Source organism: Lonchura striata, unplaced genomic scaffold (assembly GCF_046129695.1).
Source record: "Lonchura striata isolate bLonStr1 unplaced genomic scaffold, bLonStr1.mat Scaffold_85, whole genome shotgun sequence".
Classification (NCBI taxonomy): domain Eukaryota; kingdom Metazoa; phylum Chordata; class Aves; order Passeriformes; family Estrildidae; genus Lonchura; species Lonchura striata.
This window is the reverse complement of record NW_027461188.1, coordinates 698,500-722,245: the sequence shown is the minus strand read 5'-3', so window position 1 is coordinate 722,245 and position 23,746 is coordinate 698,500. Positions and strand designations below refer to the sequence as shown.

The 23,746-nt window shown below is 49.0% G+C and overlaps 1 protein-coding gene across 1 annotated transcript in view; it reads left to right on the top strand.

Annotated features, from left to right (window-relative positions):
* Window positions 1-12,098: 12,098 nt before the first annotated feature.
* The window catches only part of LOC144248765 (uncharacterized), a 646,176-nt gene continuing 634,528 nt past the window's right edge, over window positions 12,099-23,746 (top strand). Inside the window, 1 exon segment of the mRNA XM_077790757.1 lies at window positions 12,099-12,877. Within this exon segment, the coding sequence (XP_077646883.1) occupies window positions 12,099-12,877 (779 nt within the window).

Here is a 23,746-nt window from a genome sequence, read left to right as displayed (position 1 = left end):
CTGCTGTGGAAGAGAAGCTGCATTCCAGGCACCCAGGAGGAGCTTCAGAAATGCAAATTAACACTGCTGGGGCAAACTGGGGACAATGTACCTGGCTCTTCTTGCCTGGGGCAGGAATTGGCTGATTCCCTCTGCCCCTCACCCCGAGCTCTGCCTGCTTGCACAGATGGAATCTGCACAGCTGAAGGCAGAGCCCATGCTGAGGATCTCTGACTCTGCAACAGAAATGGCTGAAGCTGCAAAGGGAAACAGCAAATGGAGAATGTTGGGAAAACTTCACTAAAATAAGGGGGGGATCATCCCTCTGCACACTCCAACATCTGCTGTCACTGTCTGTGCTGTACAGGGTGTATCAGAGCACTGGGGGTTTTGCTAGAACAAGTTCAGGGAAATCAGTTGGAATTCAAGTATATGATGAAGGAGTAAGAAAAAAATGGTCAATTGATGCAGCCCCAGCTTGAGGGAGCGCCCAAACATGGGGAAAAGATGAACGGCCACCAGAACAAATCCTACAACACCATGGACCAGCCCCTGGGAACCAAAATGATTTTGTGAAAAATGCATGTTATATGGCTCTGTGCAGATAGTTACTACATGTATTATGTTATAATGATAACTTGTGCTGTATGAACATCTTAATAGTATGGTAAACGTAGCTTTGTAGATAAAATTAAGCTTTAGCAGTTAAAAGAGAAAATATGCATGTGTGTGTGTGTGTGTGTGGGGGGGGGGGGGGTTAAGGAATGAGAACACCTAAATTCGCTCAAGGAACACCTAAATTCTCCAGAGAAGAGCAATTTATGGTTTTCTTACTAGAAGAAGTTAATTTCTTCAGGCCATGCTCAGACTGGAGGATGCCGTGGGGATTAAAAAAAAATAGCTGACATACAACAGACAGAGTTACTTGTTTGAAATAGAATGTATGCATAACCATGAAGGATATAAGAATATGCAACAGTGTATTTTTTTAGGGGTGATTCCTTTATTCACAAGGTATGCTTGTTGTGGCTTAAGCACCCAAGAGAGCATCTGTCCATCTGTAAGTCTTTGCTTTTTAATGTCTTGCAATTGTCCTAACCCTAAATTTTTAGTAGTCTAATTGTATTCCTACTTTTATAACCATTTTACTAGTATTAAACTTCTAACATTTTAAAAACCAAGTGACTGGCGTTTTTCACAAAATCAAATAAGGAGACAGAGAAACCATTTATGATTTCAATGGCATCATTCGATTACAAGCTGTCCTCAGAATAAGAACCAACCAGACAGCTCCAGCTCCTGACCTTCCTGCCGACCAAGCCACTGAAATGAGGAACACAACATTTCACCAGGGGATGGGATCAGATTATCTGTTAGCAGAAAAAGCAGGAGTTTGTGGAAAACTAAATTACTCAAACTGATGTTGGCAAAGAGATGACAAGGGGAAAGTGTTGAAAAAGATAAGAAAGGAAATAGGAAAGCAGTTTCTGTATTGGTCCAAGCATGGAAAGGATGGGAATGGGACACGGTTTCCTGGCTCCCCGGCAGACCAGGGGTTAAACGTTGGGTGTCTCCTGGATTGTCCCCGGAAAGAGCCCATCTCTGCAGAGACACCTTTTTTCATTTGTAAATTAGGTCTTTCTTTCTCTGCCAACTCTGGTTTTCCAGCCCTGGCTGCAGCCACCGGTCATATAAAACTTTAAGAATCTTTTTCTACAAGCACAACTGACTTAATGTATATTTTACATAAGCACAAATTATTCCATAACATATATTACAATGAGGCCGCAGAGATCCCCCTGCAGGTCCATGGGGAGGCAGAGAGAGATCCCCTGCAGGTCCATGGGGATGCGGAGATCCCCCTGCAGGTCCATGGGGATGCGGAGATCCCCTGCAGGTCCATGGGGATGCAGAGATCCCCTGCAGCCCCTGGAGGAGCCGGGCTGGAGCTCGGCGATGCCTGAGAGGAGCTGTGAGCCCGCGGGCAGAGGGGCCCCGCTGGAGCAGCCTGTCCTGGCAGGACTGAGCCCGTGGCACAGTGACCCACGCTGCAGCACTCGGAGGGGGCTGTGCCCAGGGGATGGACTCCGCTCCGAGAAGTTCCTGGAGAAGTCTCGGCCGGGAGAGAGCGCAGGGTGCAGCAGGGAACGACTCCTGTCCCTGAGCAGAGGGAGAAGCCCCGGGGGATGAGCTGAGCATGGCCCCATTCCCTGTCTCCTGCCCTGCCGGGGGAGGAGGTGCAGCTGGGAGCAGGGAGGCGTGGGGAAAGCTGCATTTAAGGCTCTGCACTGACTTCTCCTGCTCCTGCTCCGAGTCTTTGGAGTTTTCCGCCAGAAATCTCTCCCCTGCCCCACCCACCCACAGGGCTTGGGGCAGGTTTCCCTTTTCGGGGGAAATCAAAGCGAAGCTCTGATGCGCTAACGAGGGGCAGGAGAAGTGAGGCTCCTGGGCTTCCCGCAGAGGCGGAGGCACGGGAGGCGCAGGGCCGGGAAAGCCGTGGCGGGAGGCGCGGAGAAGTTTGTTTGTGTGGGCAGCTCAATCCCGGCTCGGCCCGGGCCCGTGCCGGGGCTGTTCCTCATCTCCGGCTTTCCCCTCACGCAGCCCGGGGGCGCCGAGAGCGCGGGGCGAGGCGGGGCCGTGCGCAGAGCCCGCCCCGAGCTCGCTGCCATTGGCCGCCGGTGCCGTCAGTCGCGGTTGCGGCGCGCTGATTGGTGGGAGCGGGGCGCGGCGCGGCCCCGGCGGCGGGCTGAGGGCGGCCGTGGCCGCGCAGCGCCGCCATTGGCCGAGCGGCTGTGCGGGCCCGGCAGCGGCGGCAGCGGCCGGAGCGCGGTGAGGCGGCGGCGGCGGAGCTCGGAGGCGGCCCCGGCGCAGGTGGGAGCCGCGCTGGGCTCTGCGGGGGCTCGGGGCCGGCTGCGGGCGGAGGGGGCGGCAGGGGGCTCCGGCGGCTCGCCGGTGCCGTGTCCGGCCCGTGCCGGCCCCGGGCTGAGGGCGCTGCGGGAGCGGCTGCCCGCGGTCTCCTTCCCGCCGGGGCCGGGCAGGAGCCGCTGCCGGAGCAGCGCTGGCTCGGCCCGGCTGCTGTGGGTAGGACAGAGGGGCTGCCCCGCGGCCGGGAGCGGGCGGGGAAATTCCCGTCGCCGGAGGTTCGTGTGCCCGGGGGAGAGCGAGGAGTCCTGTCAAAGTGACTTTATTGCCGAGCAGGGGCAGAGGCCGTGGGGCATTTGCCGTGCGCTCTCTGCCGTGGCTGTAGTCCGCAGCCTCCTTTTTATCCTCATTTTCCCGGCCGCATCTCCCTCTGCCTTTGCCCACCGGCTGAGTTCCTTGGAAGGTTCCGACTTCCCGATGCGCCTGGAGCCTGTCCTCGTTAATGTGCACCCTCCTTTTGTAGAACAGCCGATATTCATGGTTCTGTTAAGTCTTTGTTCTTCTCCTCGAAGTTCGGGAATGTGGCGGGACTTTGAGCAGCTCTCTGGGTCAACTTGTAACATTTATTGGAACTGATGGTTTCTTTCGTTACTTCCTTATCTACTAGTGCCCGACCCGATCTCCAGGCAGATTCACTCCTTGACTCTGTTTTGTCCTTCCCGGGTCCTCTTTGGTTTTGGGATTATTCTCGGTGCCCTCATTCGCTGTCCTTTTGTAGCCGTTTGTGGATCAGGAGGCCTGGCTGCCACCTGCATGCCCTGGCTCAGCTGCTGGATGAGCTGCACTGCCAAGGTGTGGAGCATGGTAAAAAGATGAGAGTTGCTGCAGCACAGAAGAGGAGAAGCAGCATTCCTTTATCCCCTGGTGTGCTGGGGAGCCAGGAAAGCGTGTCCCATTCCCATCCTTTCCATGTTTGGACCAATACATAAACTGCTCTCCTATTTCCTTTTTATCTTTTTTAGCAGTTTTCTCGTCATCTCTTTGCCAACAGCAGTTTGAGCCATTTAGTTTTCCACAAACTCCTCCTTTTTCTGCTCACAGATAATCTGATCCCATCCCCTGGTGAAATGTTGTGTTCCTCATTTCAGTGGCTTGGTCGGCAGGAAGGTCAGGAGCTGGAGCTGTCTGATTGGTTCTTATTCTGAGGATAGCTTGCAATCAAATTATGCCATTCAAATGAAAAATGGGTTCTCTGTCTCCTGATAAGAATTTGTGAGAAACGCCAATCACTTGGTTTTTAAAATGTTAGAAGTTTAATATTAGTAAAATGGTTATAAAAGTAGGAATACAATTAGACTAATAAAAATTTAGAGTTAGGACAATTGCAAGACATTAAAAAGCAAAGACTTGCAGATGTCCGGATGCTCTCTTGGGCACTGAAGCCACAACAACCATACCTTGTGAATAAAGGAATCACCCCTAAAAAAATACACTGTTGCATATTCTTATATCCTTCATGGTTATGCATACATTTTATTTAAAACAAGTAACTCTGTCTGTTGTATGTCAGCTGTTTTTTTTAATCCCCACGGCGTCCTCCAGTCTGAGCATGGCCTGAAGAAATTAACTTCTTCTAGTAAGAAATCCATAAATTGCTCTTCTCTGGAGAATTTAGGTGTTCCTTGAGTGAATTTAGGTGTTCTCATTCCTTAACCCCCCCCCCCCGCCACACACACACACGCATGTTTTCTCTTTTAACTGCTAAAGCTTAATTTTATCTACAAAGCTACGTTTACCGTACTATTAAAATGTTAATACAGCACAAGTTATCATTATAACATAATACATGTAGTAACTATCTGCACAGAGCCATATAACATGCATTTTTCACAAAATCATTTTGGTTCCCAGGGGCTGGTCCATGGTGTTGTAGGATTTGTTCTGGTGGCCGTTCATCTTTTCCCCATGTTTGGGCGCTCCCTCAAGCTGGGGCTGCATCAATTGACCATTTTTTTCTTACTCCTTCATCATATACTTGAATTCCAACTGATTTCCCTGAACTTGTTCTAGCAAAACCCCCAGTGCTCTGATACACCCTGTACAGCACAGACAGTGACAGCAGATGTTGGAGTGTGCAGAGGGATGATCCCCCCCTTATTTTAGTGAAGTTTTCCCAACATTCTCCATTTGCTGTTTCCCTTTGCAGCTTCAGCCATTTCTGTTGCAGAGTCAGAGATCCTCAGCATGGGCTCTGCCTTCAGCTGTGCAGATTCCATCTGTGCAAGCAGGCAGAGCTTGGGGTGAGGGGCAGAGGGAATCAGCCAATTCCTGCCCCAGGCAAGAAGAGCCAGGTACATTGTCCCCAGTTTGCCCCAGCAGTGTTAATTTGCATTTCTGAAGCTCCTCCTGGGTGCCTGGAATGCAGCTTCTCTTCCACAGCAGCCTTCAGCAGCCTCAGTTGTGCCCCCCCCACAATCTACTGCTTTTTTGTTTTCCTTCAAATCATCTATTTATTGTTCATGAGTTAAAGGGTCACCTTTAAATCTCATCTAGTTTTGAAAATTTTGAAAAACTCTAATCACTTGGTTTTTAAAATTTTAAAAGTTTAATAGTAATAAAATGGTTTTAAAAATAATAATACAATTAGAGTTAGGACAATTACAAGACAAAAAGAGCAAAGAATTACGGATGTCCAGATGCTCTCAGACCCTAAGTCAAGAAAAGCTTGACTTGTGAACAAAGGAATCACCCTTAAACCAATACCCTTGTTGCATATTCATACATTCTTCATGGTTATGCATACATTCTGTTCTAAACAAGAAACTCTGTTGTATGTCAACTGTTCCCTTTAATCCCCTGGCGTCTTCAAGTCTGAGCAAGGCCTGAAGAAATTAGCTTCTCCTGATCAGAAGACATAAATTCCTCTCCTTTGGAAGATTTAGGTGTTCTTCAAAGGGAGCATCTCATTCCTAAGAAGAAAACTCCCCCCACATACATAATCTCTATTTTAACATAATGTTGTAACCTAAAACTACACTTAACACAATATGTAAGGGAATTAATACAGCATAACTTTCTAACATGACACATATAATATTCATTGTAACGTTTGCGAAAAGCCAATCATAAATATGCATTTTTCACAATCCCACCTCTTACTGCTCAAGCCAAATGATTTATAAAGAATATTTCCTGTCCTCTTGCATTCTTTGGACTCTGTTAGTAATCAAATAAAACATGGGATTAAACAAAGAAGAAATATCAAAACACTTGTAACACATAAAAGGAAGAATCCTAATTTCTTCCACCATCCCATTCTCAATACATTACCCCACCTGCTAGTTTTTAACGTTATTTTCCCATTTTTGGACTGATACCTGGGTCATAATTTTTTTCTGATATCCTTTGTTTTTTCCAGGATGACATCCTCATTGCCATCTATTTTCAACAATCTGTACACCCCATTCTTTAGCCAATAAATAGGGTAAAGCCAACCTATTTTAATGCACTGCAGGTGATGTTTGGCTTTGCAGACTCCATATTAATTCCAATGCCTGAGCAGCTTTGTTTATTATCTTCTCTATAACTGCTTGGAGTCATTTAATATGACTGAGGATATAATTTGGGGCTAACACAGAGCTAGACTGCTGTGCTTGTTTTACCTTTTTTTTTACTAACTGTCTCTTTACCGAATCTTGGACTATATTTCTAAGATCAAATGTAAAACAAATCCATCTCTCTCCTTTTGGACATTCCATGCCCCAAGTATTACTACTTTTTCCTAAGTTCTTTGTAATGTGATAATTTTCCCCCTTTTTCCTGCAGGTACTTAATTTGGACGGGTTATAACAGTGGCTGTTGACATGGGTGTGTGTAACAAAAAGGAACTTTGATTTCTTTCCATGTGATACTTTCTGTAGCATTTGTGACACGATCTTGCTGCTATCTCAGAAGGGAAAAGACAACAAATGAGAGACAGAAACAGGAATGACAGAGGTCTGGCTTGGCTTATGCCCCCACCTCCCCTGCCTGTGGGGCTGCTGCCCACAGCAGGTACGTGTGATCTTCTCGCTGGTGAGTACAGTGCTCAACCCAGGCTTGCCCTCTGTTTCCCTTGTCACTCCTTTTTTACTCATTTCCAGGCAAATTGTTTTTGACACCTTTTAACTGTGGTTTTCCACCATTCCTCAGGTATCTCTCAGTCCACAGGCATTGATAATCCCCATCTACAAAACCAATTTATTTACTTCAGTTTTTGAGGTCTTTCTGTATAGGGGATTGATTCAGTACTCAATACTTCTTGCCACGAGAACATAGATTTTGTGAGCTACAATGCCAATTATTCTCATAATTTAAACATTCACTTATAACCAAGCTGCCATGTCCAATATGGGGATGAATCAAATAAAGTATACAGCATAGTATTAATGGCAATTTCCCTTTTTGCCTGTACAAGTCACAGGCTAAGGCCAGACTATCAGAACTCTTTGACTCAAACACTCCCGATCCTCCTGTTTGAAGTGGCAGTGTTCCTCTGCCAAGGAGGTGTCGGAGGCGTCTCAGGGCTTATTCAGGCAGGGCTTAGAACCAGTGATGCAAGCTTTGCCTTATTTCTCAGTTAGGTGTTATTCTTTGTACCTGCCTTGGATCATTTGGGTCTTCCCAAACCATTACCACCCAGTCCTGGTTGAAAGTTAATTTGGTATCACCCAGTTTAGATGTGATAGTCCACTCCTCACGTTTCTTCACAAATTCTTTTATTTTGCTGGCATGAATTCACCCTCTTTTCCATAGTTGGGATTGATGCTTTAGTAGTACCTGGAAAGGACTTTTTAATAACACAGTGTTAAAAGAAAAGAAAAACAATACTGCATTAACTTTCACTATTAGTTTTCTTCAAAACTTTCTGGGTTTAACTAAAAACTTTTTCTATAGCTGCTTCTTCTTCTTGTATCCAGCTGTGCTCATCGCTGCAGAGGCCAATTCTTCTTCTTGTGAGCTATACTTAGTTAAATAAAAAAAAGACTAGCCCAAATGTAACACAAGATGTATCACATCTCTTGGTTTTTTGCTTTTTAGGCAACATCCAACTGTTTTAGTCTTACAGACCCATTCTTCAGAACAAAAGCCTCCTTTCCTTAACAACAAAAATCAGAAGGAAAAAAAAGAAGTCTTGTTTAAAAAAATAAAGCACATTGTGAGAGTCAGCTATCTCTGCTTTGATCTTATCTCTATTGGTGGTCCAGCTCTCCCTCTTTATCACAGCTTTGCCTTTGACTGTACTTCCTCACTCCCCTCCCCTTGTTGTCACTCTGTCTAGCAGGAATGGGGGAGAACTTACAGATAGCTGCGGTATGGGGACTTTGGGGGGTATTTCACTCTTTCTCTTTCTCTCTCTTTCCCTTTCTCTCTCTTTCTCTTTTTCTCTCTTCTTCTCTCTTCTCCCTTTCTCTCTGTTTCGCCCTCTTTTTCTCTCTTCACATTTCAACATCCACATTCCAATATCAGTCCACTTTCTAACATTAGTCCTACATCCTGGAGAGGTGAGTCTGCCAATCACCTCTCCCTCCTTTTTCAACTTCCTTACAAATTTAATTACTGTTGTTATGTGTGTTCTGCAGGCCTTTAATTCACGGCACCCTCCACCAAGGGCTACCAGCTACCCACAGCTGACAGTGCTAAAACTAAAGACTTATTTTGCTGTCACAATTTTCCATTCACAAGCTTGAAAGGGTTGTAGGAACAAGGTAAACAAAAACTTACTTCTGAAGTGATCTTGCCTGCAATAAAAAATTTAAGGCAATGCTTGTTAGTGCAATATAATTTGCAAAGAAGCCAAGGTTTGATTTGGGAAGGGCATCTGAGGACACAGAGCATGAGTTTTGCAAATCTATAATTTGAAGAGGGAATAGACAAAATGTGGATACAGTGGGGGAGACAGCAAGTAAGGAATTTATCTCTGCAATACTCTCTTTTTGACTGCCAGGAGACACTCTCTGAAGAGGTTCTTACAGTACAAACAATAACTGGATGGGAAGAGGCACTCTTGAATTTAAGCTTTGGTGTCAAAATAGGAAACTGCCCCTGAGCACTGCAGTGCTGGAGCACCCTGCCTGCAAACTCACCAGAGGCAAGCCACTGCTGCCACGCTGCAGGGCTGCCTGCAGCACAGAGGGAACCATGGCCCAGCCCTCCCTGCAGGCCTGGGTAATCCACACAAGGAATCACAATTGCTTCATAGCTCTTTAACTCATTCAAGAAATAGGAAACTGTAGTAAACAGAGATCTCCCTCACCATCTTTTTCATATGTGTGTGTCACAAACCCACTGTGATGCTGGAAGTAACAAATTGTTTACATTAGAAGATACTGAAACTTTTTCTTCATCTAGCTTTGTAGTTTCCCTTTTCTATATGTAGCCACCTCCCATTGTGGGAAAAAATGAGCCCTATTTTTTTACAAGTGTTTTGTATGCACAATTTTATTTGCTCTTCTAGATACACTGCAAGTAGTTAGCACTTCCAGAAAAAACAGCAAACAAACAAAACAAAAAAACGAAGAAAGCAAAACACATTTGGGTACATGAAAAAGGACTGGTTGGAAGGAAAATTGTTTCTCATTGACCTACCAAGCAGCTGGTGTTACCTTTAGTTTAACTTTACACACTGAGAACACTTGATTGAACAGCCTGCATTGACTCAAATTAATAGCAGGTTTTGCTATGTCACAGCTGTAAACTAGTTTTTCAAAGTTAGTACAGTAAGATATGTATTTCAAGATAAAAATCACAATGCAAATTGGAAGAAATTTAGTACTGCATGAGGTGTGCACACAATTAATTTACCTCTAGAAGTCAGTTTATGACTTTCCTTTACTAGGATTGCAGTAGCTGCTATAGCTTGAATACACACTGGCCAGCCTTGATTTACTGGATCCCACATCTTTGATAAATAAGCCATGGGTCTCTTTACTCCTCCCCACTCTTGAAACAAAACCCTATGAGCTACCCCCTTTTTTTCATTTACATACAAATGAAAGGGTGTTGCTAGTGAAGGTAAGCTTAAAGTTGATATTGGGGCTAGTTTTAACTTCTTTTTTCTTAATTTTTCATTATCCTTTTTGATCCATTTTATATCATCTCCCTCTGTCAATTTTTTTTATTCAAAAATTTTACTGTCTGTGTATATCCTTCAATCCACAATCTATAATATCCCAATAATCTGAGTATCTTTCTGATTTCCCCCTTTGAAGAGGGAGGGGGAAGGGATAGAATCCCTGTGTTTCAGTCTGGGTTGAGCTTCCAACTACCCTTTCTAAGCAAGTGTCCAAGATATTTTACCTCTGATTCTACAAATTGCAGCTTCCCTTTTGATACCCTTAATCCTTTTTCCCCACGAAAATTCAAAAGCTTTATAGTAGCCTCTCTAACTTCAGCTTCAGCTTCCCCAGAAAGTAAAAGATTATCCACTTATTGGATAATTTGTATTTCAGGGGGAGTGTGGAAAGTTTGTAGTATTGTTTCTAAAGCTTGTCCAAATAAGTTTGGGGATTCTATAAGCCCCTGTGGTCGTTTTGTCCATCTTAATTGCTGTTTTCTCCAGTTAGTGGGTCCTTCCATTCAAAAGCAAAGATAACTTGCTCTCCTGGGCTAATGGGCAAGCCCAAAAGGCATCTTTAAGGTCCACTACACTAAACCACTGATGCTGGGGAGGAACTTTACTGAAAAGAGTATAAGGATTTGGTACCACTGGATAGCGGGTCTGAGTTCCTCTGTTAACCTCCCTTAAGGCTTGTACCAGTCTATAGCTCCCGTCAGGCTTCTTTACTGGGAGTATTGGGGTATTATGGGGAGACATACAAGGTTCTAATGTCCCATCCTTTATTAGTCCTTCTATTACTGGCTTTAAACATTCCCGTCCTTCTAAAGATACAGGATACTGCCGTACACATATGGGACAATTTTTTTTTTCCTCAGTTGTGATCTTTATGGGGTCAATATTTAATCTTCCCCTATTTCCCTCCCCAGCCCAAACTTCCTTGTTAATTCTTCTTCCATCCTCCTGGCCTAGTTTTAAAAGTCTAGCTGTCATCTTCCCATCTTCTGGAACAACCCCTATTCCTAATTTCACCTGTAAATCTTGTCCCAATAAATTGCTACCTGCCCCTGGGACCAAGAAAACATCCCTCATCCAAAATTTAGTTTCTCCCTCTATTACCGCATTTTTAATAACGGGTACTGTGAAACTCTCTCCTTTTGCTCCTGTTACTATTACGGTATCTTTGCTTACACTATAACCTTTTGGAATATTTAACAGAAAGGTTAATTCTGCCCCTGTGTCTACCACAAATTCCAATTCTTCTTCTTGGGGACCCACTCTTGAAATTATCTCAGCATTCCCCACCTGGACCCCACCTGTGCCCCCCCTCGGCCCCATGGCCCCGCGAGGGGAATTTGGGGAGGTGGGAGTGGGGCAGCGCCAAGGCCGGGCCCCCCCGCGCTGTCCTGGCGGGAGCGGCTGCAGTGGGGACCGAGTGCGGGCGGGAGCGGCCGAGAGCCCAGCGCTGCCCCAGCCCGACCTGCCCCAGCTCCATCCCTGCCCCTGCGCTGGGATGCTGTGGGGCTGGGGGGAAGAGGGAGCCGGCAGTGGGTGCTGGGCCTGGGGGCAGGAGGAGAAGGGAAGGAGAAGCAGGCTTGAGGAACAGAATGGTCAAAGGATGCAGGTGGCAGGGGAGGGTGGGATTGTGCAGGAGAAGGAGGAATAGCAGGAGGAAGAGGAGAGACACAGGAGGAGGAGGAGGCGGAGCAGAAAGAGGAAGCAGCAGAAGGTTCCACCCCTCCCTGTGTCTGCAGCCTCCCCCCAGCCCCAGGAGCGCTGCTCCCCCCACATGCAGCAGGTGACTGTGGAGGGGGATCCACGATTTTCACAGGGTGAATCTTCTTGTTTCTGAGCTTGCTTGGGCTAAATGTTGGTGCTTTGGTTTTATGTGGCAGCTGAATCTTTATGTTTTGGAGGTGGATTTGCTGAGCTGCTATGTTTGGGGAGGTTTTGTACTGTGTCTTGAAGTTTGCAGGATTTTTGAGCTAAATCTTGGTGTTTTGTAGGTTCTTATAGACACAAGATTCCCAGTGACTTCCTGAGATGAACTTGGGCAAGGAGGAACCTCCAGTACAAGGAGCTTTTCTCTTGTTTTTCTGTCAAATCAGGATTTGTCATTTCCAGGGCGTGGCTGGATGGAGGAGGAGGAAAAGCCCCGGAGATGCTGCAGGAGGAGGAGCTGCAAACCCAGCCCAGGGAGCTGCGGGGAGGAAAGAGCCCCCTGAGCCAGGAAGGCGGGCGGAGATCCAGGCGGAGCTCAGAGCTGGTGGAGAAGCCTCATGGCAGGGAGAAGCCCCACAAGTGCTTGGAATGTGGGAAGGGTTTCAGGCGGAGCGACCACCTGGTCCAGCACCAGAGGATCCACACTGGGGAGAGGCCCTACGAGTGTGGGGAGTGTGGGAAGAGGTTTCAGAGAAGCTCCACTCTCCTCAGACATGAGCGGAGTCACACTGAGGAGAGGCCCTACCGCTGCCCCGACTGTGGGAAGGGCTTCAAGCACAACTCCGACCTCACCGTGCACCGGCGCATCCACACCGGGGAGAGGCCCTACGAGTGTGGGAAATGTGGGAAGGGCTTCAAAGACATGTCTGGCCTGATCCAGCACCAGGTGATCCACACTGGGGAACGGCCCTATGAGTGCTTGGAATGTGGGAAGAGCTTTGGGAGGAGCTCAGGCCTGCGAGCACACCAGTGCATCCACACTGGGGAGAGGCCCTACGAGTGTCCCCAGTGTGGGAAGAGGTTTCAGACCAGCTCCAATCTCCTCCTCCATGAGCGGATTCACACAGAGGAGAGGCCCTTCCACTGCCCCGACTGCGGGGAGGGCTTCAAGCAAAACTCCCACCTCACCAAGCACCGGCGCATCCACACCAGGGAGAGGCCCTATGAGTGTGGGAAGTGTGGGAAGAGCTTCTCACAGAGCTCAGCCTTGACCACACACCAACGGAGGCACCACTAAGGGAAGCCCTGTGAGTGCCCTGAGTGAGGGATGAGGGTTTGGGAAGAGCTTGGAGTGAGGGAAGAGAGTGAGGGAAGAGCTTGGTGTGCTGCTGCAGCTCCATCCCCCATGGGAGGATCCAGGCTGGATGATCCCCAGTGACCCCCGTGGGGCAGAGCCCTGGTGCCCCGGTATGGGGAATAAAACAGAGAGTAAAGCAATGGAGCTGATCAAGGGGCCAAATATCTGAGGCCTGACTGAGCAGAAACTGTGGGAGACACAGACACACTTGAAGTCTCCCTGGGCAAGAAGTGACCAGGCAACATGGTGTGAGTCTTTGTGATAACATAAATGTTCCCAGGTTACTGGATGTCACCAAGAAGGTGTAACCAATGGGAAATTGTTACCAAAAACAGAGCCCTCTATAAGCCCCATACAAGTAAATCCCTGTATAAACACCTGGTACACTCAATAAAATTGGCTTTGCTCTAAACTCGGATGTCCCCGTCTCTCCATGGTGGATAACCCTGTTGTGGGTGATCCCCGTTGGGTGGGGGAAGGTGCTGGAGGGATTTCTTTCCCTTCTCCTGGTGCTGCCGTGGTTTGGTTGGTAATAAATTCCCTCCCTGTGCCCAGGCCGGGTCTGTTGTCCCCGTGCCGGTGCTCGGGGCGGGATCTCTCCCGTTCCTTCTCTGCACTGCCGGGCCTCTCCTCAGCCAATGAGAGAACGCGGTGGAGAAGAGTCAGCCAATCAGCGAGAGCGGGGCTGATGACTCACCAGTTGCCGGGCAGACCCGCAGCAGGCAGTGTTCCCCACCTGGACCCGCCCTCCCTGCCCAGGGCCGGCCCCGCCGTGGGGTCCCCCCAAGTCCCTCCCCAGTGCCCCCATGAACTGGGCTGGGTTTAACTGGGAAGCTTTACTGGGAACACTGGGAACAGGCGGGCAGGGGCAGAGTGACAGCAGGGCTGGGGGACACTCGACCCTCCCAAAATCAGCGTGGGGATAGAGCGGGGGGGGTCCCGGCAAGGCCCGAGGTCACAGGGAGCGGCTGCGGCCGCCGGCGGCTCAGGAGCTCTGTGGGCAGAGAAAAGGGGGTGACACCAGGCTGGGGGCCCCGGGGAGCACACACATTCCAGAGGAGGGGGGACACGACACACGGGACCCCCCAGACTCTCTTGCACAGGTAGAACCCGATCCCCAGTGCCAGGAAGACGAAGCCCAATTTGGGAGTCTCCAGTTCCTGTCAGCATCTTGCTGCGGCAGCATCCAGCAACATCTCTGGGTGGTCCGCAGGGGTCAGGATCTCCTAAAAACTCTCACAGACACTCAAGCCCCTCCAAGCACTTTCCTAGTCTCTCCCAGCCCACTCAGGATCCCTTGAAACCTCCCTCTTGATCCCTTCCTGACCTCCCCAGGACCCACCAAAGCCCCTCCTGTCCCTCTCAGTATCCCACAGCCTCCTTATAGTCGTCCCCCACTGCCCCAGGACCCCTAAAGCCTATCCCAGTCCCTTCCCAGCCCCACCAGGACTCACCCAGAGCCCTCCCAGTCTCTTCCCAGCACAACCAACCTCATCCCAATCTCTGCTTTTCCATCCCCAATCTCCATCCAGCTCCTTCAGGCTCACTCTATTCCCTCCCACTTAAACCTAGCGCACCCAAACGCCCTCCCAGTGCCCAACAGGACCCCCAGAACCTCATCCCACCCTCCCCAGTATCCTTCAAACCCCTTCTTAGCCCTTCTAAACCCCCAACTTCCTCTCCCAGTTGAAACCAGGCTCTCTCCAACTCCCTCCCAGGTTCTCCCAGCACATCCCAGTGGCTCTCCGAGCACCCTCAGTTCCTCCCCCATACCCCAGTTCGAGCTCACAGGTTGTTCCAGGCTGATGTTGTTGGCAGGTGGAGGTGAGCCCAGCCTGGGTTGGGGTTTCCAGCAGCACCAGGAGCTGGTGGGTCCAGTCCCCGTTGGGGACCACGTCGGTGGCCACCACAGAGAGCTCCTGCTGGCCCTGGAACCACCTCAGCTGGATGGGAGCAGGCGGCCGGGGCCGGGCCGGGAGCTCGAGGGCAGCAGAGAGATGGACACGCTGGGGGGAACTGGGAGAGAGTGGGTGTAATAAATAAAATGGTCTTTGTTCATCAAAATGAGTGTTAAAGGAGACAAGAATTTGAACTGAGTAGGGAATGCAACTAGCATAGAAGACTGTGTAACTAATTATATACAAGTTAACTTTTAGGCCAAGGACAATCTGCAAGGAAGATGAGGAGCCTTCATTCCTGCGACCTCCAAGGGCAGAAAAAAAGACCCCCAGCAACCAATTGCACCGACGCAGAGTGCATCGAGAGAAAATACGTCAACCGGGACGTATAAAAACAAAAAGGTCAAAGGGGGAAGGTGCTCCGTGGCAGAGCAGAGGCTCCCCAGCCACCCAGCGCTGTTCTTTTGCTTAATACCACTTGCTTAATAAATTCTTGTTAATTGATTTATCGATAATTAGCCTCCCCAATTGAATTTGTCCATAACAAATTTGGTGCCGTGACTCGGATAAGGGCGACCGGGTGGGAATTCCTAATCAGGGAGTCACCCTGCTGCCTCTGCAGCGGCTCTGGTGCAGGCTTTTCCTTCCCAGACCCTTACCGACAAACCCAAATTCGGTATTGAGCACAAGGGATACCAGTAACCCCGTAATCTTTGTGCACGAAGCCGGGCGAAGACGCAGGACAGCGTGAGTATAAAAGTGGGGATCCGCTGGGTTGGGCTGGGATCCCAGGACATAACGCGTGAGACGTCCTTGTAGGACGAGGCACGGGCAGAGCTCTGAGTAGTGCGGTTTGCAGAGCCCGCGAGGGGCTGGGCACCAACAGGGGCCGCGAGTGTGTGTGTGCCTGAAGGTGTCCTGGGAGATGGGACAGAGGAAAAGCAAGCCCTCTGCTTCCATGGGGACGGGGACCCCGGTAACGCTTCCCCAGATCCCCCCTGACAGTCCGTTAGGTCTAATGATAAAATCTTGGGATGAATATCCTTCAAGGAAAGGGAAGGATAGGGCAAAAATGATACATTATTGTATAAAAGAATGGGGAGGAAAACAAATCTGTAGTGATAATTTATTTTGGCCAGTGTTTGGAAACTTCAAGGACTGGATTTGCCAGGCATTAAACATTTATGTAAACTCTAGAGAACCTTTTGATATGGAAGAGAGCAAGTATGCTGCTCTCTGGATAGTGGGGGAAGCAAGAGCAAAACTTTTTGCCTGAAGCACCCAGGGAGGGAAAAAGAAAAATAAAAAGCCTGAGGAAGTTCCAACTGCACCCCCTCTACCATACATACCTCCTCCTCCTCCACCCCCACCAGCACCACCCGCAGTCTACCCCGATTTAGATCAAGGGGGAGATTTTGATAACCAAGAGGTAGAAATCCCAGAGCCGGTCCCTGAGGAAAATTGCTGTGTTACTCATAGTCTAACAAGGGGGGAAAGAGAAAGGGAAGGGCAAGCTCTATATCCATGAAGGGAAGTAGCTTTGGGAATGATCCCTAACCCCAGTGCTGGTCAGCAGGGACAACCAACCCAAATTCTGAGAATAGTTATGTGGAGGTACCTCTCAACTCAGGAGATGTGAGGGAGTTCAAGAAAGAAATGGGAGCATATGGGCCAGATCTTAAAGGAATTTTCTGACCCTAAAGCCTGGGACTTCCCATGTGAACAAATTCAGAATCCAGCTGAGGTGGCAATGTACCTGAAAGAGAAATGCCATGATAAGTCTGAGGAGAAAAATATTGCAGCAAGCTGGGCCCTGGCATGTGCTTATCACACCCTGCTAGATACTGTAGGGCAGCAGACAGAGGAAGGGGGGCAGGGAGATAAATCAGCAGCGATCCCAGTCACTCAGGCTGCAGCCAACAGCCCCGGCTCGAAGCCAGCAGCTAAAACAGACAGTGAGCCTAAGCCAGCAGCTAAACCAGACTGTGAGCCTAAGCCAGCAGCTAAACCAGACTGTGAGCCTCAACCAGTGGCTGTTGCTATGAGCACAATGGGCCAGTGATGCCTCAGGCCATCAGGGCAGAGATGCCACCTACAAGTGGGCACGAGACCGAGGGATGGATCTAACCATGGACAGTATTTCTCAGGTGATCCATGACTGTGAGACCTGTGCTGCCATCAAACAGGCCAAGCGGGTGAAGCCCCTGTGGTATGGTGGGCGGTGGTCCAAGTACAAGTATGGGGAGGCCTGGCAGATTGACTACATCACACTGCCCCAGACACGCCAAGGCAAGCGCTACGTGCTCACCATGGTAAAAGCCACCACTGGATGGTTGGAAACCTACCCTGTGTCTCATGCTACAGCCTGTAACACCATCCTGGGCCTTGAAAAGCAGGTCCTTTGGAGGCATGGTACCCCTGAGAGGATTGAGTCAGACCATGGGACTCATTTCAAGAACAGCCTTATCAACACCTGGGCTAGGGAACATGGCATTGAGTGGGTGTACCACATCCCCTACCATGCACCAGCTGCAGGCAGAGTGGAGAGGTACAATGGACTGTTAAAAACCACCTTAAAAGCATTGGGTGGGGGATCTTTCAAAAATTGGGAGCAGCATTTAGCAAAGGTCACCTGGTTAGTTAACAGCTGAGGTTCCACCAATCGAGCAGGTCCTGCCCAGTCTGAGCCCCTGAGTATAGTTCATGAAGTCCCAGTGGCACATGTCAGAGGTTTGTTAGGGAAATCAGTGTGGATCAATTCTGCCTTGAGTACAGACAAACCCATTTGTGGGATTGTCTTTGCTCAGGGACCAGGTTGTACATGGTGGATAATGCAGAGAGATGGAGCAACACGATGTGTACCTCAGGGGGATCTGATTGTGGGGTGAGACTCATGTGCAAATATCACTGTTTGCTGGATGTTGCTGCCAGTGTCTGCGCATGAAAACACACAGACATGAGACAGAAAGAAATGTGTAAGTGTCAAAGGTTTGAGCAAGTGAAATAGAAGGAAATGTGTAAGTGTTGAAGGTTTGAGTAATTGAGATGGAAGGAAATGTGTATGAGTAAGTGAAAGATGGAAGTTTTAACTTGATGAAGTTTTTACATGATGTTGAAGATATGGAGATAAGGGGTGGAATGTCCCAGGGTGAGGTTCTGGTGTTTGTATCTCCAATCGTGGGTTCTGTTTATGTTTGATATTCTGTTCTGTGCTTTCAGAACTGACTCTGAAAGTGAAGGTTTGTTTTGCCTTGTTATCAGCCGGCTCACCTCCCCCCGTGGTCTGCTGTCTAGAAGAGGCCAGTGCTGGCTGGCTTTTGCTTTACTTGGCTTGCTTGGCTTGCTTCTGCTTTTGCCTTTGCTTCCTAGTTAGTTTAGCTGAGCAGTCCAGTTCTTTCCCTGGACTGTTTCTTTTCCTTTCCTCTTCCTGAATACCATCCAACCTGCTCCGGACTGGGATCTGGGAAACACCGAGGAGCACCGGGAGCCTGCGCTCTGTGATCCGCAGCAGCCATCCCCAGTGCCCAGAGCAATCCCCAGCGCCCAGACCTGGGCGACCACCCCCAGGAGAGACTTTCTGGATTTGTCATCTCTGCAGAGTGGTGAAAGAGTTTTGTTGTCATCTGTTGTTGTTCATTTTTTTAGTGCTGGGAAGGGTTTTGTTTGTTAAATAAACAGGTTCTTTTCCACTTCTCTCAGAGAAAATTCTTCCCGAATCAGGTGGGTGGGGAGGGGCCATGGGGGTTTCTTTTCTGGGGGCTCCTTCCAGAGGTTTTTCTCCCAGATTTGCTCTGAACTAGGACAAATATTTTGCTTCCCATTTCATGGCTGGAGAGAGGGAAAAAAAAAAAAACAAACTCATTCTAATCATATTTTGCTTCCAATTACTTTGTGTTAGTATGGAGCAGTTACTGGCTTTGTTGTTTGAATTCATAGTGTCTTTTTAGAGTGGAGGCCTGTATGTGTTTCTGGTCCCTAGGGTTTTTTTGAGATCTTAATCCCTCTATGGTCCCTAGGTTTATTTTCTTATCCAGGAATAACTCCAGTATTGTCCCTAATACGTAGTTTTTGCAGTAGAAGGCCACTGACCAGAATATCCATCAGGTTGGGCTTGGGTGTAATGGCTTTCAGGGGTTTATGAAGGTGCTGAAGTCTGTTCCAGGAATGCATGGCTCATGGTCATGGTTGTGCAGCCAGTTTGTTAGAGGGGAAGCAGGGGATGAGGCTTTTCAGATGTTGCTTTCCTTCTTCTCCTCTGAATCTCTCAGCTACCTATTAGAGAATGTTCCGTTTCCCCTGACTGTTAAAGAGACCATCTTCCTGGTGTTTAATCTGGTAAGCTTTCTCTCTACAGTCTGCAGTCTCTCTAGAATGAGGGCTGAGATTTCTAGAGGGGCTGAAGAGACCCCTGACCCAGGAGTAGACCCAGGTGTGAGAAATCCTGAGTGGTGTGGGAAATGGGGGGGACGGGAATTGGCACATAGACCGTTGTCATGGTTTGACACTGGCACAATGCCAGTGCCCCCATGAAAATGTGATCCCTCCCTTGAATGCTGTGAAGTGGAATTTAGAATAGAGCAAAGCAGGGCCAAGCTTAATAACAGAAAAAAAACTTTATTAAACTACTACTACAAAAGAAAAGAGAAAACTAAAGAAGGAGAAAAAAAACACACAAAGATCAAATTAAAACCTTGCAAAACATTCCTCCCCCCACCACCCAACTCCAACAAACCACAGTGAGACACAATCTGGACCCCAATCAGGTTTCCACCCTCCAAACAATCGACACTTAGTCCATCAAGGGAACAGAGTCTCTCCTGTGCCACAGACCCCCCAAGAAACACAGCTCCACATCCTGTGTTTCCATGTCACACATGGCACCGCCCGGAGAAAAAGTTTGCCATGGTGACCCTTCTCCTTGCCATGCACAGTGCTCTCACCACAATGCATGGATGGTCACTGCCTTTAGGATTTTTCCTTTCAAGGATGCCCTGCCAAGAGGGGAGAAAACAACAGTTCAGTTTTTCATTGTTTGGGACCACAGTCCCCCCCATTTTCCCCTGGGGCTGAGGGCTCAAGAACAGAGATCTTCTTCTCTTCTCTTTCCTTTCCAGGGCAAGGGGGCACCACCACAAACCCCCTAACCTTTTCTCTGTTCACTCCAATTTTGTCTTTTTCCCAGCCGAAGCAGGTCTCTTGACTCACTGGCATCCTCCCAAAACACAGTCCCTCTTGAAGGAGAAGATTGGTTCAGGTTGTGGCTAACACGGAAAAGTCCAGCCAAAAGCCACTCCTTGTCCCCCTCCCCTCTAGAATTCCTCCTTCCAACATCCCAGGGTCCAAGGTGTCCCTCTTCCTCTCTTTCAAACCGAGGAGGGGAAAGGAAAATTCACAAAGCTTTCATTTTCTCAAGAAAGGGTTAAAAGTCTGAACTCCCAGGGATGGCTCGATGCCCGGACATCCAGCAACTCCCACACAACTGGGCACCTTGGAGCTCCCCCCGCTCCTCCTTCCTCGCGGTGGAATTGCTGACAGGACAGGATCGCTGCCGTCTCTTTCTCTCTCCCCCTCCGGAGAGAAACCGGGGGGGGGGGAAATGGAGACATCCCAGATTTCTTCCACCCTTCCATCTGCAGGGGCCAGCCCGGTTCCAGTCCTTCCACCACCCTTGGGGCCTACCTTTCAGGCCATGGGGGCTTCCCCTCCCCCACCCAGCTCGTGGCTGGGCAGGGGAGGTTTGCACTGCACGCTGACCAGAACCAAAGAGAGCGAGTTCCCCTGGGAATTCTGCTTTCACCCCTCTGTGTTCTCAGAGGCGTGTCTACTTTCAATTGGTCAATATCTAAATTGACCTCTTCCTTCGGGAAAAAAATTCTCTTTCTGTGTCAAACCATGACAGAGGGGCTGCACCTTGGTTCTCCCGTGCCCCTCCCTGAGGAGACTGGCAGGGGTTGCAGATTTTTGGCATTTGTCCTTGCTGCCCCTCACATCCCCCTGCCCCACAAACAGCCCCGAGCCACCCGTGAGGGACAGGCCCTGCTGTGCCAGGCTGGGCTCAGGGCTTGGCCTTTCTGCTTCCCCCAGCCAGCCCAGGCCTTGCTCAGCATTGCAGTTCCCTGCTCTGAGCCTTGGGCTCCCTGCAATCCTGGCCTCAAGGATCTGCTCTCACCAGTCCCTGGGAGCCTTTGGCAGTCCCTGCCCTCATTGGGGCTCTGTGATGCTCCAAGGGACTTGGAGTTTTGCTCCTGACTTCATGAGCAGCTTCTTCAGCTTTCTCTCAGTGCCTGAGGGTCCTGGACTCAGCTGAAGATCCATTGTAGGGCTCATTAAAGTACACAAAGCCCTCGGTGGGGCGGGCTTCCTCTTCCTGCAATTGTCTACAAGTTTTCAGGCCCTGTACAGCAGATTGGAGTCAGTTTAAAGATCCTTTAAGAAAAGAGATTTAATGGAACATTAATTATTTATTTTAACAGAGTATTTTTTATTTTCCAGTTCAGAGAAGAGCTGATAGAAGTGATCTTGATGCTCACTGTCTCCTTAGGAGGTCTGGGCATGTAGAAGAATGAGCCCCCTGAGGGCTGACCCTGTTTGGACAAGCTGCTCCTCACCCCCAGCCTTACCATGTCTGACATTGCCCACCTGGCACTGACATCCCTGTGCCCTGCAGCAGAACCTTGTCCCTGAGCTCTGCAGCTCCATGTCCCAGCCCATTACACCATGTCCCACCTGCTCTCCTAAGGGCTCTGCTTGCACACACGTCCAGGAGAAGTTTTCCTGTTGAGAAAGAAAGAATGGAAAAGCTTGAGCAGGTTTCCTGAACAACAAACCCCACTCAGGAGCCACCTGCTCAGTACAGGCTGCCTGGAATGGTGTCACCTTTCTACAAGGGACAGTGTGACCAGAAATGATCTCTGGAAGCAGAATTCTCTGAGTCTCCCAGCTGAATTCTCTGTCCCTGTCCTTTCCCTGGATCTCTGTTGCAGATGGAAGCTGCTGGTGCCAGCCTCACCTTTAACCTCTCTTTGGAATGCAAACAGATGTTCCCAGCTGTGTTAAGCAGGATTTGCTCAATGTTTCTATCAATCTTTTGTGTTCCACATGGAACAAATTGGCCATTTTGGCACTGAGGGTGTGACATGGAAGCAAGGAGTCAATTGTGACCCTGGGGACCCATGAAACCAAGGGGCCATGGTGACACAGCAGGGCCACATGGATCCAGTGGTCCATTGTGACACTGTGGATCCAAGGAGACCATGGAGACACCCCCAGAACCTCATGGAACCAAGGAGTCCATGGTGACCCAGCGGGGCTGCATGGAGCCAATGGTCCATGGTGACACTGCCCATCCAAGGAGGGCATTCGGATACTGTGGAAGCTCATGGAGCGAGGTGGGCATTGTGACACTGAAGAACTTCATGGCACCAAATATCCATGGGGACACAGCAGGGCATCATGGAACCCAGGAACCGCTGTTGGCAGTGCAGAAACTCCTGGAACCAGGGGCCGTTGTGGCACTTGAGCACCAACACAGCTGCTGCACCTTGTCCCCTGCCCTGCACAGCTCCTTGGGAGGTACGGCAGGAGCAGCACCCTGGGAGCCTCAGGAATGCCCCTCTGGGATCCATGGCACACACTCCCAGGGGCTGGAATTCCAGTTCCCAGCCAGGAAAAGATGTTCCTGCTCTTGAAGGCAAAGCTCTTAACTAGGAGCCACAATCCAAGTGGAGCAAGATCCTACAGTGACATTTCACTACCAGCCTTCCTAACTTCACCCATGGTTGTTGCATCTCATGGATTGGGAATGAAATCAGGGCAGGGTCTTTGGTGGGAGCTTCCCTGGCTCAAGGGAGACACTGAGAGAGAAACAGAGCAGGCAAAGGAAGGCAGGAGAGAAAGGAGGTGTTTTGGTTTGGAAAGACAGGTGTCTTCTAAGGAAGGCAGGAGCCTCCCCTGAAATGAAATAATGTAGGCTCTTTCTTTCTGAATTGTTATAAATTTGAAATTAAGGGGGGCTCTCAGGTAAAAATATGGGAGGAGGAATAACAGTTTTTTATTAGGGAAGAAGATGAAAATATGAACAATGCAGTGAACCAGAACAACACTGAGAGAGCCAGAATACAACCTGACACTCTGTTGAACAGGTTGTTGGTCACAGTCCAATTGGAATTGTGGCTGCAGTCCTCCTGGAGTGATAGGTGTGGTTCTGTTGGAGGTAGTGATCCTGTAGAGAAGAGTGTCTTCTCCGGAAGAGGCAGTGCAAGAGGCAGCTGTTCCTCTGGAAAATCCAGCCCAGAAAAGCTGTGTTGGTGGGCCAGAATCTCAAGACTGGATGCAGGTAGGAATGCTTGGCTCCTCCCTCTGGGTGGAGCATCTCACAACAGTTCTTATCAGTCATGCAGTGACATTCAATAGCCCATTATCAGCAGCCGTCTACCCTGAGGGAGGATTGATTGTGGAAGAGATAAGGAAAACTGCCCACTTAACACAGGACAACTGCCATGCAGATGGCAAATAGAACACATCTTGCTTTTCAGTCTGGGACAGGAGGTCACAAAATCAGCTGAGAAGGCAGCACTCTGAAAAGCAAACCAGAACTGACAGAAAATGAATGGGACAGAAATCAATAATTCTGATCGTTTTATTTATTATCAAAATAAATCACAACCACCCAGCCCCACACAATTCTGATCCCACAACCTCAAATTTGGATCTCACTTCTCCCAATCTCCTTCCAACCCCATCTCATCCTGGAGACTGTGAATTGAGTAATTTTGGCATGGGGCTGAGGTGGGAACCAGCCATTTTGAGGTGGGATTGAGCAATTTTGGGGTTAGATTGAGGGGTTTCCAGTGGGATTCAGTCATTTTGAGGTGACAGACAAATCCACCTTGT